At 34.3% G+C, this 18,249-nt stretch overlaps 1 protein-coding gene across 1 annotated transcript in view; it reads right to left on the bottom strand.

The window, feature by feature from the left end:
• The window catches only part of LOC114333566 (uncharacterized), a 57,946-nt gene that overhangs the window by 11,257 nt on the left and 28,440 nt on the right, over positions 1-18,249 (bottom strand). Inside the window, exons 13-17 of the mRNA XM_028283457.2 lie at positions 13,806-14,087; positions 10,550-10,951; positions 8,164-8,407; positions 6,260-6,575; positions 5,553-5,878 (exon numbers count right to left, since the gene is read on the bottom strand). Of these exons, the coding sequence (XP_028139258.2) occupies positions 5,553-5,878; positions 6,260-6,575; positions 8,164-8,407; positions 10,550-10,951; positions 13,806-14,087 (1,570 nt within the window). The remainder of the gene's footprint in view (positions 1-5,552; positions 5,879-6,259; positions 6,576-8,163; positions 8,408-10,549; positions 10,952-13,805; positions 14,088-18,249) is intronic.

Below are 18,249 nucleotides of genomic sequence, written 5' to 3'. Positions count from 1 at the left end.
ATGCGGCAAGGAAATCCCACTGCCATCACTGTTGTTAAGTATCTTTTTTGAAATTGTCGTTAACCTTTAACTACACGCGGTGGCGTATTTTGTACGCCAGATATAAGAATTCTACTGCAAATATATTTTTCTACGAGCGTGCAAAAATGTCTACTTTCGCGCACGCATTTTAGTTTAGAAAGTTTCACTTTTCCGCACGCGTGTTACTTTTTCGCACGCGTGTTACTTTTCCGTACGCGGTTTTTACTTTTCCGCACGCGTGTTAATTTAGATATGTTAATGTGGCCTTAAAGTAATTATAATACATGCAATAAACTAATATTTAGATATTATTTACTATTGTATTTCAAATATATCTTATTGTGTTCCTGTTTTAATGAAATTAACGCGACAATTCGATGAAATAAAATTATTTTGACATAATATTCGAAAGTCAAATCGGTAGACATAAAATAACAGTCGTTTTGAATCATCGTCATGGAAACCAAGATCGTCGTCATACTAACTAATTATATTGAAAGTTTGGTTTTGACAACCTTGTCAAAGAATTAATTTGTGTACGTATTTTCATATAAATTAAATTAATTGATTAATATTTGGTAATTTTTTAAAGACTTAGAAAAAATATTGTTCCTAACTCTTGCAGAAAGTCTCTTTTCCGCACTCGACTGCTTGCCGAACTCCCGCTTCGCGTTGTTCGGCAAACTGCAGTCGCGTGCGGAAAAGAATGACTTTCTGCACGTGTTAGGAAAATAACTATTAAAAATTTAATTTTTAACCTTGCTTATCTCTCTAACCTATCACTGGAATGTGCTTTACAATTTGGTTTTAGTTTCGTTATAATCGACGTTCTGGAAATATCGTAATTTACAGTTTATTATGTGTTGCTTCCGGTGGTGGACAATATACTCCACGATTATATTAATATAAGTAGTAATATAAGTACATATTTCAATTGTTTTTATAGTCATTATGGCACAAAATATATTTTTCTTTATAAACAATACTTTTCTCCTGTAAAAAATCACATTTCGAAAAATTTTTTATTAGTAATTTTATTTATCATGGAATCCAGTTATTCCATGATTCTAGTTATAAATCCCAATTGGTTTACTGAGAAGAAACTCCAAGTGTTCACTGATGTCGAATAAGGTTTATAACAAACAACTAAGCGTATTTTTTCAAAAAATAATAAACAAATCCGCTGTTTTTAAGTGTATTTTATTGTGGCGTATAAAGTACGCCACGCGTGTAGTTATGTTATAAATTGATGCGCGGGTAGTTAAAGGTTAAAGAAGCCAAAACAGGGTAGGACTTGTATATCAACGAAAACACCAATGCCCAGCATTCTCTGATGGTATCGTATTGATATCATATCCAGAACTAAACAAGAATTATTAAAAGAAGGAAGGTATATATGTATACGGGTTCATAGATGAAGAAAACATCTATATGGAATAGACAGAACGAAAATACATACAGGGCCATACCTGACAATAACCAAAGAGGGAAAAATATAAAAAAAGAATGTGTGTGTACTTTGTACGCACGTAAGAAGTTATACTTCTATTATATGATTATATGATTATAAACGAAATTAATATACTTTTTATTTATATTTTGTTTAAATATTAAACTAATTTATACTTACTACTTCTCAAACATTTTTATTAGAACAGTGCCAAAAATTAAAATAATAAAAGAATAAAACACACACAAACACATTAAACAAGCCACAAATGATGTCTGAACATTAATTGTTGAATTTTTTTTTAGCTAAATACGTATTTTCTGAAAATACGTATTTTTCTAATACTAATTATATAATAAATATACTTACAATCATAAAATGTATTAAAAAAAAACAAAAAAGAAAGTTTCTATTGGGACTCGAACCAGCGCTGATAAGAGCGGTTGGTATTGGAATTCATTCGCCTTCTCCGCTTAGCCACGGACACTATTGCCCGATTTCACCAACGATACCTAAATATTTAAGAATTACCTAAGTGGGTTTAAGTACTTCCTAACTCTAAAACCGGTTTCACCATACGATAAGAATTGCCTAAACCGCTTAAGCATTACCTTACGTTAGGATACGGATTTCGATCTCCCTAAACTTTAGGTATTACTTATCGTTGACAGTCAGGTTATGTTTTTACAATTTTGACTAATGTACTTGTGACGTTTGTCAATAATTTGATTCCTACCTTAATTTTTCTGTTATTCTGTAATATTAGGTATATTAGTAGTTGTAATTTTGTATTATCTTTTATATTAATAATATATGTGTTGGAAAATATAAAAAATCATTTGGAGTTTTTTACAGGTCTATTGACAAAATTATGGATGATAGTCTACCTACTACCTAACAAACTAGTGTTGTGTTTCAAATCCCATTCATGATAATCACTAAAAGTGTGTCATTAAAAATTAATAATAAAAGAAGCAATTTTCAACATATTTATTTTAAAATTATATCATTAACGACAATTCAACTAACTTTAATTTTTCGTCATAATACTTATGTGGAATTGACAACTCTTTTATTTTCCTCCATTTCACTATATTATACAAATAACATACAAAACTTAAACAAACTTAATTCACAAATAACTAGCTGCTAAATAAAATAACTATAACAGTACAAAACTGAATAAAACCAACTTGGCAAACAAACAATAATGACAAATAATAGAAAAAGTAAGGTAATGTCATCTTATTCTTCTTTTTATTTATCAAAAATAGTTCAAACGTACCCAAGGTAATACCTAGATAAGCATTGCTTTTAGTTGTGAAACGCAATTGTTTCTAAGTATTGACTTAGGCAGTTCCTATCGATAAGAATTACTTAATAAAGCAACTATTTAGGTATCGTTGGTGAAATCGGGTATATGTGTCATTATTTACGAAGATCGACTAACTAAACGAATTAAACTTGTGATATTTTGATATTTTGAAAATTGATCAAATTATTTTAATTTTGAATTGAAATGATTTAGAATTGAAAAAATACAACAAAACATAGAGTAAAAAAACAATATATTAGGTGAATATTGATAGAAATTTTGATGGTAATCAAATTATATAAATAAAAGTATTACATACTATATATTTTGGCAGATCAAATAGGTAGGTTTATACCCATGATACATTAACAATTATTACGTACCTGTTGCTTTTAAAAACTATTTAAAAGTCACTACAATATTATAAACTTTTTGTTTCTGTCCTCACAACAATAAAACTAATATTATACATTTGTTTACCTTTACCTTTACCTCCAAACCACAGCTGCCATATCGGATAATTTTTGACATGTCATTTGAACATCCAATCAGAACAAAGGTATAATGCGCATGCGCCGGGCTGATAGGTTTTAACATATAAAAAAATCACCCTCTATCGCCGGTAAAGAAGTATAACTTCAAAAATCGAAGATATACAAAGATTCCAATATCTAGGAGCATCATTTACCAGGAGATCAAATAAGCGACCCCTATTTCTACGCTCTGCAACTTTATTCGCACTTTTAATTATATTGTCCAATTATATTAGTCCTGGTTACTGGATAATTGTCAAGGCCATAGCCCAAAAAAATAATAAGAAGAAAAAATAAGATTCAGGTTATGTTATCAAAACGTAAACAATTTTATGTAGTAAATAAAATTAGTTATTGAAATGCAGTACTGCAAGCAAAATACAATTAATTTAATTTACCTTTATATAATAATTGCATATCATATCAATATTGTGGAGCAATATATAATTTTTCTGCTTCAATGACAGAAGGTATGAAATATACGTCAATTTAATTTAAGATAGTTGCAATATTTCTCCGCGACTCGCGCACGGTCGTTTCTCGTTTCCTTTCTAAGTACTTGCACACCGCGAATACAACGTAATAAGGCCTATAGCATTATAATTCCAATAAAATATGAACGATGAACAAATCCGAACAAGTCATACTCCAAGTGTTTGAAAAAGTCCTCAGAAAAATATGTATTTGGAAGAAAACTATGGAATGCGGATATAAAGACCAAATACTTAGAATCAGAGAAAATGAATGGGGAACCGAATATTGTAGGGATCCTAAAATCACAAAGACAGACATCCAAAGGATGCCACACACGATACTAGCCAAAAGAATACTAATAAAGAAATTGGAGGAAGGAAAGAAGAAGAAATGTAGGCAGAAAACCAGATAAAAGGTAGATGTTGAAAAAGGCATAGAAGAACTCAAATTCCCAAGTTAATTGGCAAACATGAAAGAATTGAAAATAATAGTGAATCAAGCCCTGGGTCTTGTCGAATCTAAAAAATTTATAAAATTTTTATTTTTTATAAAAAAAACTAAATTTTCAATCTAATAGCACATAAAACAACATCCAAAAATGTTATTCTACATCCTACCAGACTCAAAACAACGGGAACCTTCTATGGTAACACCTCCGAGGCTTCTACAATTTGCAAGCCCTAACGGATGCTGAGACTAACGAAGATAAGGGAATTTTACAATTTATAATTCACGTCCCATCTGCTCAGCGCGGTAAAATTCCAACGAGAATGATTCCCTTCGTACTCCAATCAGAGTAAACATGTAAATCCAAAATGAATAACCATTTTCAATTTCGTTGCAACACGAAACTACAGCCGCATCATTATCCCAGTTCAATCAGAGAGTGCAGCAAGCATCTCTACCGGTTTCGAAATTTATTAGTCTCTCATCAGGAGGCACATATGCTGCTCTCTCTGACCCAAGTAGGACAAACCTCGGCGTGCCGTCACGAATTGCAACGAACGAAATGGCATAGATGCCCTAGCGGCAACTGCTAGCAAAAAGACTAAGTTTTCACTCTAATGGCATATAAAACAACATAATGCTATTCTACATCTCACCAGAATGAAAACAATGGGAACCTTCTCTGGTAATCGGTAGAGGTGCTTGCTGTACTCTCTGATTGCACTGGAATAATGATGCGGCTGTAGTTTCGTGTTGTAACGGAATTGAAAATGGTTATTCATTTTTGATTTACATGTTTACTCTGATTGGAGTACGAATGGAACCATTCTCGTTGGAGCATTACCGCGCTGACCAGATGGGACGTGAATTATAAATTGTAAAATTCCCTCATCTTCCTTAGTCTCAGCATCCGTTATGGCTTGCAAATTGTAGAAGCCTCGGAGGTGTTACCAGAGAAGGTTCCCATTATTTTCAGTCTGATAGGATGTAGAATAACATTTTTGGATGTTGTTTTATGTACTATTAGATTGAAAACTTAGTTTTTTGCTAGCAGTTGCCGCTAGGGCATCCCTACCATTTCGTTCGTTGCAATCCGTGACTGCACGCCGGGGTTTGTCCTGGTTGGGTCAGAGAGAGCAGCATATGTGCCTCCTAATGAGAGATCGATAAGTTTCGAAACCGGTAGAGGTGCTTGCTGCACTCTCTGATTGAACTGGAATAATGATGCGGCTGTAGTTTCGTGTTGTAACGAAATTGAAAATGGTTATTCATTTTTGATTTATTGTTAATATTTTTTATAAATTGAGCTTACCTTTGCTTAGATTGCGGTTCTGCCTCCAATCTTCAATTTTAATCAACTTGATAATTATGTCGAAAAAGTGTTTACCTACCAAAATGTTCTTTATCGTTCGCTTTTCAGAAATCAATAAATCGTCAGCATGAGAGTATACGTGAACTCCATAATCAATGGCCAAATCCACTTTTCTAGTGTCCCATCTAGTGACGGGAGTCGTCAGTAGTAGAAGACAGGCACAAACACAAATAAAATGGTCTTCCTTAAGATCAGCGCTCACGGCTTTTCGATTGGGAAGAGCTTTGGTACCGAGGATTGTGCAATGTCCCGCTTGATAGTGATATCTGCAAAAAAAGTGCCAATAACAATTAATACTGTCGTGTAAACCTTAGATTTAAATTTCCCACACAGAAAAAAATTTAATGGTGTGAGGTCCGGTGACCGAGCCGGCCATTCTATCGAAGAAACTCATCGTCCAATCCATCTACCACGTGATTTCTTTTCTAGGTAACATCTTACTGCACCTTAATAGTGTGCGGGTGCACCATCTTGTTGAAACGTTATTTCCAAGTTGCTGAATTCATCGGGATTATCTTCCAGAATATCAAGATTGCCTTTATAAGATGAAAATTTTTGTAATATTTTCTGAAATATTTGTTAGAATTTGTATATTATATTCAACACTCACTGTTAAAAAAGTATTAAAAATAAAAATTAAAACTCACCCTACTTTGTTTTCTGGAAATTCTTCCTTTTCTTCTTTCTCCATTTCTTCTTCAGCCTCCTCCACATAATATTCGCTGATTTGACCCTCTCCTTCTTCATCTGACGATACAGTTTTGTGTTTATCTTTCTTCTTTTTTGGTTTACCTCTTTCGGCAAAGTTTATAATTTCTTTTACTTTCACAGAACTTAAAACGAACCTACTATAGGCAACTTCTTCTGCGCTTTCTCGTTTTCTCTTGTTATATAGAATTCTCATTGTTAGGGAATGAAGGTCTTTGAATCTCGCACAGCAAGTGACACCTTTTTGGCTAGGACCTAAATTTAAAGAAAGGTTGTATTAAGCTAAATTAATAATAGGTTTGCAAAATAATATATTATGGTCATTGTTGATGGTCAATGATGATTTTTAAGTATTTTACAAATGGAAAATTGGGTAAATCCGAAAGCAGGAGGGCCTTACACGGTGTTATACAGTCGACCGTCCTCTACTCGGCACCAGCACTACCAGCAGTCTAGAGTGGAGTGTGGAGTGGTAGACATGCACTGTTATCACAGCATAATAAACGAAACGTTTGTAATGCAAATGTAATAATGTAATAATGTAATAATGTAATGCAAATTACAAAAAATAATCGCTAATGTAAGAAACAATTTATTGTCGATTATTTTTATAATTTGCATTATGTTATAGAATCTTGTTTTACTACAATAATTAGCAACAAAGCTTATTTGAACGTTTAAAATTCCCGCCATTGTCCATTTAGTTCATGACTAAACCGGACAGAGGGCGCTTTGCCTATCTATTCTACTTATATATAACTTATCTATACCTTATCTATGGTGGTAGAGATCATTATGGAGTCTTTTACTGCAATTATAAATATAGTTCATACAATAGGAAAGGTAGAAAAACAAAATTCAAAAATTAAAATATTTATTTAAAAAATTAACGGCACAATTTACAGGAAAGTACCAAAATTAAAGCTCATAATAAAATTAAAATATTTCCAGTATCTTTTTGTAACATTGCCGAGTTTATAAACACATCAATCCTGACATTAAGGCAGCGCCGAAATTAACACAAAATTTTTAAATTACATGGATGCAAAGTAACCCAAAAGAATATTCCTTACTTCTCAGTCCTCTTTGGTACACAGCATTTAAACACCATTGATTATATATATTTGAGAAGAAGCAAGTCAATTATTATTACTGAAGGTGTCACCTAACTTTATCTGTAAAAATCCGAATGCCACCTCTCACATCTACCTCAAAACAGATCCACCCTGGTCTATACAAATTAATAGTAAAAAGTAATGGCGTCTGCGATATAAATTATTTTAATTTATATCGACAATCTACGGTCGGAATGGTAAAAATCTGTCTTCCTTAGAGCCTCCTTGACAACAGGTAGACCTAGAAATAGTACTATCGGGGGATGGAGGAAGACAGATTTTAATCAAAACGAAACCGTAGATTTTCTTATTTTAGTAATGACGTCGTTATGGTGACAACTCTAACTGCCGCCTGCAGTTGCCGTCTGTGTTGTCGGAATCGTACCTTAAGGGATTGGCTGGACTGTGGTCACAGGTTGGACTAGTATACAGAGCTATATATCCGTGTAGTAATCAAGAAGAAAGAAAACGAAGAAAGACAGCTCTACCAACGACAAAAGTAAGAGGGAGAGATGTTTGAAGCAAGAGGGGCAAATAAGTGACTCAAATTATGTGAGTCTGACTGTAGATAAATGAAGGTAGTGCTTCGGCTAAGAAGAATGAATCCTGCACTAAGGTCATCAGACGGCGTCCTGGATTAAGATGTCTTTTGAAGATTCCAGATTCCCTTTATAAAGATGAAAAATGAAGTTAGCTGGTTACTATCTATTAAGTATGTTTCCCAATACCTTCACTTAATCCTACTTCGTTATTTCCGAAAGGATCAAATAAGTAGTACAAGTAGTTTTTATGCATTACAGCGCAGGCATAAGATGGTGTCACTAATACTCCAGTGTCGGATCTTACAAACAAAATCTTGTCCAAAGCAAGAGCCAAAATGTTTTGTCTAATATAGCTATCGAAAATATATTCGACCAGAACACTATAAGCGTTGTTTCCCAGAGTTATTCTTGGAATTTCTAGTTTTGATACCTAAAAGTAAAATATTTATATTTAGTGGACTCTCTCTATAACGAACACGGATATTACGAGGTTTCGCTTATAACGAGGTACATTAGGTGTCCCATGAAATTCCTATTGAACTACACTCGCGATCACAAAAATCGGGTCGCTCGAAGAATTACACGTTTGAGGTCTCGAATTTTCTAAACCTGTTGTCCGATTTGAGTGATTTTTTTAGTTTGTTATAGCCTTATTATTTAAGAATATCAACGTAACAATATTGTTGCTAGACAGGTAAATGTCATTTTATACCTGATGTAACAATCATACTGTGTTTTTTCCTTAAAGTTCGGAACACTCTGTGGGATATTATAGCATAGATAAAATATTGATATTAAAACTTAATTGTAGCCGTAGGCTTTTTTAATATTTTCTTTTTTGATTCATTTGCTTATGTTGTATAATAAAAAGTTAGGTACTTTAACAACTAGCCATGTTCTTCATCAATTAAGGGTGTTTCTAAATAAGTGCGACAAACTTTAAGGGGTAAGTCTGTTGTAAAACCGGTTGAGATATGCAAATTAAATTTGGTAGGTTTTAAGAGGTAGTTATTGCGCATTTTTTGACATACAAATAACAATTTTATATTCACCATTGGCGTGCATACGGGTACAAACATTTTAGATATATCCCGTATGCACGCCAATGGTGAATATAAAATTCTTATTTGTATGTCAAAAAATGAGCAATAACTACCTCTTAAAACCTACTAAATTTCATTTGCATATCTCAACCGGTTTTACAGCAACAAATAAATCGTCAGTTTGTAAGAAAAAATTCAACATCCCATATCTCGGAAACGGTCATTATTTTTTCATGCAGAATTAATCCTTAAAGTTTGTCGCACTTATTTAGAAACACCCTGTATTGATGAAGAACATGGCTAGTTGTTAAAGTACCTAACTTTCTTATTATCCAGCATAAGCAAATGAACCAAAAAAGAAAATGTTAAGAAAGCTTGAGGCTACAATTAAGTTTTAATTTCAATATACCTGTCTAGCAACAATATTTTTACGTTGATATTCTTATATAATAAAGCAATAACATACTAAAAAAATCACTCAAATCGGACAACAGGTCTAGGAAATTTGAGACCTCAAACGTGTATAATGAAAAATGAAATCGAAGGATATTTTTCTTTACTTGTTTTTAGCGCAGTAATGGCTATAAATAAATACCCCAACTGCCTGTATATAGAAAGTCCAAAATATGTGTTATTATCAAGGCCAGTGCTTTAAATATTGTAGAAAATTTACAATTTACGATGGCGAAGTCTTATTGTTCAGTTTGACTATCGACACCTAATAAACTACGCAAGAGGAATCAAAACCATTCAAAATTATTGTTGTCTGATATAACGAGATCCGCTTATAACAAGGTAATTAGTCCGCCATTTCAGTTCTCGTTATAGAGAGAGTTTACTGTATATCCAAAAGTTTCCATATTTCAGCAATTGCCAAATATATGGCATAGGAGCAGAATTCGTCAAACCTTCTTTGTTTTGAATCGGTACCAATAGAGTGTTCTAACGTTATTTTACCATCCCTGCTTCATCAGACACTCGGGCTGATACAAATTCACATACGAAATGGCCAATGAATGTCTCATCCTTATTTCTCACTTTAAGTGGTTACCTACAAAAGCGCCATCTACTTTTATGGTCATAAATGTGTATGATATAAAATGTTTTTACAAAGAATGACTATGGGGGCACCTTCATCTGGCGGCTCATCATCTCAAAAAACTAAAACACATATGACGGACACTGACAGTAAATATTTAGATATTAATAGTAGGTATGTTTCGTACTTTTTCGTTCTTTGGTTCTTCTTACGTACTTCGCTTCGGTTCAATTTTAAATGTATTTTCGTTGTTAGTTTGTGTAGTGAGATTGTTTATTTTGTTTGTTATATTTACTTAATGTATTACTTTTGACTAATTCTATACACACTCTGTCTGTCTAAAAGAAAATAAAGTATTTATTTATTTATTTATTTATGTTAACTGATTGTTGAGCTTTGAGATTTGTTTTACCAAAACTTTATCACTATGTATATAAAAATTTGAGAATGAACATGTCGTTAAACTTTTACTAAATTTCTAATCACTTACCTGATCGTATCTAAATTTGGATGCTGAATACAACTCATTACCACATCTTAATATATAATCTACGATTTCCCCAGTCCAAGAAATGATAGAATATTTTTTGGCAACGACGTTAGCCATGATACACACAAACGGAGCTATATATTCGACAGTTTTTCCCAAATGAGCTACATTCTTGCTACCAAGAATTATCTGAGTGTCATCTGGAAGATCTATAAAGTTGGTATCTTTTTTAAGTTCTTCTGATTGGGTTAGGTCTGGTGGAGAAGGAGGTAGATAATTTTCCCAATCTTCTTCGGTAAATTTATATTTTTGTAGACGATATTTCATTTGTTGTTTTCCTCTAATATAGGTCGGATAGAGAATTTCTTTCTTAATTGGAAAATAGGTAAGTTCTGTATTTATCTAAAAAATGCAAGGTTGTATTATTAAAGTTTATAAAGATATTTACATATTTAATCGAATAAGTAAATAAAAGTAAGTTTATTAATTGTAATTAGCGAAAATTTAGTAAGAATGATAAAAGCAATACTCAGAAAAATAGTTAATAAGAGTTAAAAAAATGGAAGAGAAACAGATAAGTTTGAATTCATCGAGGGGATGCGACGAGGGTATCCACTGTTGTCACTGTTGTTCATATACACTGTTACTCCGGTCAACTTACGCATCCGAGGCTACAAAAATTACCATCAAGCTGAAAATTAGCAGGATTGTTCAAAATACCATCATAAATGAAATCTAATAAGTCCTCATAAATCCGACCCGTGCTAAAAATTAAAATGTCTTATCACTTTTTTTTCTGAGAGCCACCGTTTTTGAGATATAACGATTCAAAAAGTGGTAATCGTCATAATATGCGCACACGTTTCCACACCACCTTTGAGGTAGTGTACTTAATGCGTTTTTTTTACGTGGTTTCCCCAGCAGGCCTATTACACGGATCTGTTATGATTATGTTTAATTTAAAGCTATTTAATAATTGATATTGGCAAGGGTTAAAAATGATAAAATTTATATCAAGCGGTATAAATTAAAAAAAAAGGGAAATTTATCAAACTGGTTCATAATTTTCTAATACTTCTGCTTCTCTTGTTCTTCTTCTCATTGTTCTTCTTCCTCTTCTTCATCTTCTAGTTCTTCTTCTTTTTCATCTTGTTCTTCTTCTTCTTCTTGTTCATCCTGGGTGCAAGTAAATTGTCCCAATAATGTCCCATCGCATGGCTCCTCGATAGAATCAAATGAATCCTTAATTGTTGGTGATTCAACATTGGAGCACGACCGGTTTTGACAATTAGTGCATGCTACCGAACAAAACAGTCCAACTTTTTTGCAACCACATTTAGCGCTACATCCCTTTTTACAGTTGCAAAAAATTGTGTTCAGGAGTTTTTCCGGCGCAGGGGGAGTAAAGTTTGAATTGGTTCTAATGAACTGTCGACTAATTTCCATCCCCAGTCTTTTGGATCTAGCTGATAACCAAGCCACACTTGAACTTGGTAATATACCCGACAAAGATGTTGATGAGCAGCCGCTGAGGTTGGAGGAAGACAAGATAACTGCACTTGTTTTTTGTTTCGAGTACTTTTAAAAAAACATGCATATCGAAACTTATCTAAGCACGTAGTTTTCTTAGGCGCTCCATACATAGAGAGAAGAAAGCTAATTCCGTTGGAAATAACTTCTTGTGGAGTTGAATTAGTTTTTTTTTTAAACTTCAGCACATTCAAGTAAATCTTGTTTTTCAAACATTTTAAAAACAGTTGTTTAACCCCTCCTGAAAAATGCAGATGTCGTATCACAGCCAGTTATTGCGTGTAAAAATAGTATATGATTTTGACATTTTGCAAAAGTAGATAAACTTTTCGATGAATATATTTCCGATTGGTTTTGAGCTTTTCCAGGTTTTAAAAAAAAAGATAGGTTTTTCGATTGGAGTTCTACCAGCGAGTAATACGAGCAAGTCTACATCTTCACCTACAACAATAGTTGTATTTGTTAAGTTGAATTGCTCTATGGCTGTTTCAATTATCATTACGTCAGCATCATTATTAGCTTGTTTTACCGATATATTTTCAGCAATAAACTTAGCTTTCAGCATTGAAATGAACCGAGATTTGTTGTGAGTATTTGCAAGAAATTTCTGTTGAGCGGTAGATACTGTCATAGATTGATCAAATAAAATATTAGAAGATGAAGATGTTGCTGAAGTTCTACGACGTTGTTCTGCAGTTCTAATATTTCTCGTTAAATCATTATAACCATCAAATAAAGTTGTCTTTCATTATTATGTTCAAACCCTTCTGAGAAAAGAATAGGTAGAGTGATTAGATTAGCCGACGAACGTGTTTATTCCGACAAAACCCATCTTTACAAATTGAACTAAGGCGCATAAATAAAAAGTATTATTGTATGGTAATACTTTGTCATATCAATTTACTATTTTTGTTGGGATTAAGCCGTAAAATTCAAATAATTCTTATTATTTTCGCGTTACATTCACTTTGTAAAGATTTTTTTGTTAGCACTGTAATATAATACAGCTTATATATTGCATCCCTCGGTAGACCGCAAGCTGTATAGTAGAAACATTATCATATTTATAATCTTATATTATTATGTGTAATATAAGTTAAGTTGACCGATAGAATATTATGTTTACTTGTATTACAGCTTCAGTGATGTATATACCTGGTGTACTAATACATATATTATGACGATTAGAAGTCTTTCAACTCTTTGAATCGTTGTATCTCAAAAACAGTGGCTCTTAGGAAAAAAACTATTAAGATATTTTTTATAGATAATTATCTAACCTACATTTTTTGTTAGAGCTAATTTTACGATAAAACTTGCTGTTTCGCTGAAAATCTCAAGAAACCATATTTGGTGATCTTTGACCCCGCGTAAAATTTTTAGCAGGGGTCGGATTTATGAGGACTTTTTAGATTTCATTTATGATGGTATTTGGAACAATCCTGGCAATTTTCAGCTTGATGGTAATTATTGTAGGCTCACTTCTATTTTTGAGTCTAACTAGACCGGTCTATGTATGGACATAATTCTATTCCATTAGTTCAAACTGGTTTCAGGATGGATTTGTAGATTATTATTACAAAAATAAAGAAATGTTATTTAAGTATATAAAATATCAATTTTTCATTATGAATTTAAGAATATTTTACAAAAAACGACGTATTTTACATACATAATATAATATTAACAGACAAAGGATATAAATAATTTTTAAAAATGAATTTACCTCCATAGATACTCTGCTAGGTTCCATCGTCATATCTTTCTGGAGGGACTTATCGGTTGCATAATACCATTCTTCTGGTTCTTCGAGGAGTTCTTTCTCCAATTGAGCTTTTTTCCTTTCCGATTCATCTTCTCCTTCGTGGGCAAACCTTTTTCCTGCCGAACCATCTTCTCCTTCAGCTGGTGGTTCTTCCATTTCTTTTTCTTCCATAGTCATTTCAAAGTCATCTAAATCCATAAACTCTATTTCCTCGCTTGTCTGTTGAGGCAGTGGAGGTTCAATCTGATACAGAAATAATAAAATGTATAAGAATAAATTAAAATAGAAGAGAACAAAAGCATCCGATCATAAGGGTTAAGAAAAATAGTGAAGGGAGCTCCCTGAATCATTTATTGCTCAACCTGATCATGGATGAAATAATAAAAAAAGTAAGAACTAAAAAAGTAGGTCAAATGGGAGAAAACAACTTAAAATAAGCAGACGATGCAATACTAATCTCTCAAAATAAAGAAGATTTACAACGTATGCTGCACCAATATCATCGCCAGAAAATTTAACATGTTGATTTTGTAAACATGTAAATTAGATCTGGAGGGTCACATAATAGAACAAATGACGGAGTTTAAATATCTAGACATCACACTATGTAGCTACGAAAAGCTCGAAACAGAAGTGGAAGATCAAGTGAATAGAGCCAACAGAGACGCAGGTTACCTAAATAACACAATATCATCATCATCATCATCGTCATCACGTAGCGCTACAACCCTGGGTGGGTCCTGGCTGACTGTACAACTATTTTCCAATTTGTTCGGTCTTCCATCAACCTAGGGTCAAATGGAATGTTCATTTTCAGGAGATCTGCTTGGATGTTATCTCTCCATCGCATTCTGGGACGTCCGAGTGGTCTTTTGCCTGTAGGAATCTCCTCCCATACCAGTCTTACAAGTCTCTCGTTATGAAGTCTGCGCACGTGGCCTGCCCACTTAGTCTCTGTAATTTAATTTCTTGGACAATATCGGCGCCATTGTGGCTTTTAATTCGATATTGGTTCTGATTCTATACTGGTTTGTGGTGATGCCATGGTGAGATCGGAAAATGTTTCAAGTATTTTTCGTTCAAAACGTCTGAGCTTTTCTTCGTTTGCTTTGATGATGGTCCACGTCTGACGATGGATCTATAAATTTTGACCTTGGAACTTCTTGTAAGATTTTTTGATTTTATAAGCAATATGCAACATTTAATAACACAATATTCAGAAATAAAAATATCAGAAAAGAAATGAAAGACAGAGTTTACAAAATAGTCATCAGACAGTACAATAATGACATACCCGGCAGAAACACAACTTTCGAAAAATAAATCTAATAGTGTCTTACTTTCGTTGATAAGAATATCACATATATAAGAAGCGAATATTTAACAAATATACCGCTTCACAAAGAACAATTTGCCTACCAATCAGGCAAATCCACCGTGGATGCCTTGCACTGTCTCGTAAAAGACATAGAAAAGGCAATAGGATCAAAGGAAGTGGCGCTATGTGCATTCATAGACATAGAGGGTGCGTTTGACAACACCTCATATGAATCAATCAGCGCCGCCGCAACAGCAAAAGGTATCCAACCTTCCATAACTAAATGGATTCAATCCATGCTAAACACTAAGAAAATTATTACCTACCTAGGAGGCTAATCAACTACTATAAAAGCAGTAAAAGGTTGTCCTCAAGGAGGAGTCTTATCACCTCTACTGTGGTCGCTAGTGGTTGACGACCTCCTAACAAAGCTCAAAAGAGCAGGATTTCGTGCTCTGGGCTATGCTGACGATCTAGTTATAGTGGTTAGAGGCAAACATGACGGTATTATTGCCGAACGCATGCAGAAGGCCTTAAACATTATAACCACTTGGTGTTCGAGGGAAGGGCTATCAGTCAATCCCAACAAAACGACACTTATTCCGTTCACTAACAGGAGGAAACTAACATTACAGCCTCCGATCATGAATGGAATAACCCTTTCTTTCTCAGAAGAGGTTAAGTACCTAGGAGTCATCCTTGATAGGAGACTTACGTGGAATGCACACCTCACTCATATTACCACAAAAGCAACAAGGGCTTTCTGGATGTGCCGTAGGCTTTTTGGGAAAACCTGGGGTCTGAAGCCAAAAATGATCTACTGGTCATATTTAACGGTTGTCAGACCCATTATCACTTATGCTGCGATGGTTTGGTGGACCAAAACAAAGCAGCAAAAGGCAATAAACGAGTTGCAAAAAGTGCAACGACTTGCCTGTATTGGGATCACGGGTGCAATGAGATCGTGTCCTACCGCAGCCTTAGAGGCAATGCTAGACCTTCCTCCACTACATTTACATGTACAGAGGATCGCTCTAGAAAATGCCTATAGGCTGACACAGAATAAATCTCTAAAACCCGGTGACTTAACGGGACATCCTGAGGTATTAAGGGCTGGAACAACACAAATCATGAAGATGCCTACAGACGTAATGCCTGCACAAGATTTCGAACTCGCGTTAGATGTTATTATTAACGACCGCGAGTTGACAGAAAACGAAATCGCTCAAATCACAAAAGGTGCCTTCACTTACTATACTGATGGGTCAAAACAAACGAAGGAGTAGGAATAGGGATCACAGGTCCTAATATTAGGATATCCGCAGCCCTTGGAAATGCTCCAACAATATTTCAAGTAGAACTATTAGCAATAGAGTTCTATGCTCAAGAGTGCCTAAGGAAAGGCCTCAACTCAGCAAGAATATTTATTGCATCTGATAGTCAGGCTGCTTTGAAGGCTCTGAAGTCCACAACTTACGAGTCAAAAATAGCCTGGAATTGCAAACAATCCCTTAGACAACTGGCAAGTCGCAACAAACTAACGTTGCTATGGGTGCCAGGGCATAAAGGAATTGTCGGAAATGAGATTGCCGATAGTCTCGCAAAGGAAGGAGCTTGTACTCCTTTCATCGGACCTGAACCATTTTGTGGCATACCAAAAAGCCGCATAATGGAAGAAGTTCGAAAATATGAAAAGGAACTCAGTGCAGCCTACTGGAAAAATGTTCCAGGCCAAAGACAGGCAAAAAGGTTATTACGACCCTCTGCCCGGTACGCGAAATTACTCTTAGAGCTTCAGAAATCTGATCTCAGAGTAATCACAGGAATTCTCACTGGACACTGCTCACTCAGATATCATCTCTGTAAAATGGGCATACTGGACAGTGGGACATGTAGATTCTGCGATGAGGCAGATGAGACGTCAGAACATATTATCTGCAATTGCAGAGTAATTGTTCAGCAACGCCATAAATATCTGGAACAGGTATTCCTTGATCCTGATCAGATTACAAACCTAGCTCCAAAACGGATAATGGACTTTCTTAGAAGCCTAGACCTTTTGGACTAAAATATAGATGTAGGGTATACACAAAAGATCTTATAGGTCGCAGTGTAGTAAGGTCAACTGGGCCAATCGACCCCTTTTGCAATCTACTTTCGTTGATGGTAAGACACTATGGGACAGAGCTAGAAGTGCAGATATACGACGGAGATGCAAGGTGTATAACATTAATAACTGGGTAAGAAACAGAGGAGTAGAATGGAATGATCACATAAGCCTTCTTCTTCGTCTTCTTATTCTTCTTCTTCTTCTTCTTCTTCTTCTTCTTCTTCTTCTTCTTCTTCTTCTTATTCTTCTTCTTCTTCTTCTTCTTCTTCTTCTTCTTCTTCTTCTTCTTCTTCTTCTTCTTCTTCTTCTTCTTCTTCTTCTTCTTCTTCTTCAGATGCAAATCCACTAATGGATGTTAGCGATCACATTTTCCATTAAAAAAAAATTTAATAAAAATTTATATATACCATTTACCTACAAGTGAAGTTTTACTTCCTTAGTAAGTTTTTTATTATGGTATACAGCCAATGAGAGGAATCTTTTCCTTTTTATATTAAATCTCTATTGCTTGCAATGTGTATCAGAGAGTTAATGTCGTTAATCCCTGTCCATTGCCTTATGTTTCGGAGCCAGGACATTTTCTTGCGTTCTATTCCTCGCTTACTTTCAATTTAGGAGTTTTACCCTCCTTGTTTTGAGAAGGAGAGTTTTTCAATTTTACCCTCGATTATGAGTTGAAGGAACTGGTATTTTTCGTTTCGCATGATATAACCCAGATACGCCGTCTACCTTTTCTTGATGGTTTAGAAAAGTTGGAGTTGTTCACATAAGTTAAATGACAACAAATAGAGTAGTAAGAACGCTGAGAGGCGGTTCCCCAATAGGAAGACGATCAGTGGAAAGACCACGAAAACGATGGAACGACTGGAGGCACATTGAAAAAACATACATGTATGTACAAAAAGAGTAAGAAGAAGAAAAATAGGGTAAAAGGTCAATGTTTTAATTAGAAAGTCTATAATAACAACCGGTAAGAT

This window comes from Diabrotica virgifera, chromosome 2, assembly GCF_917563875.1.
Source record: "Diabrotica virgifera virgifera chromosome 2, PGI_DIABVI_V3a".
NCBI classification, from domain to species: domain Eukaryota; kingdom Metazoa; phylum Arthropoda; class Insecta; order Coleoptera; family Chrysomelidae; genus Diabrotica; species Diabrotica virgifera.
This window is presented reverse-complemented; position numbering and strand designations above follow the sequence as displayed.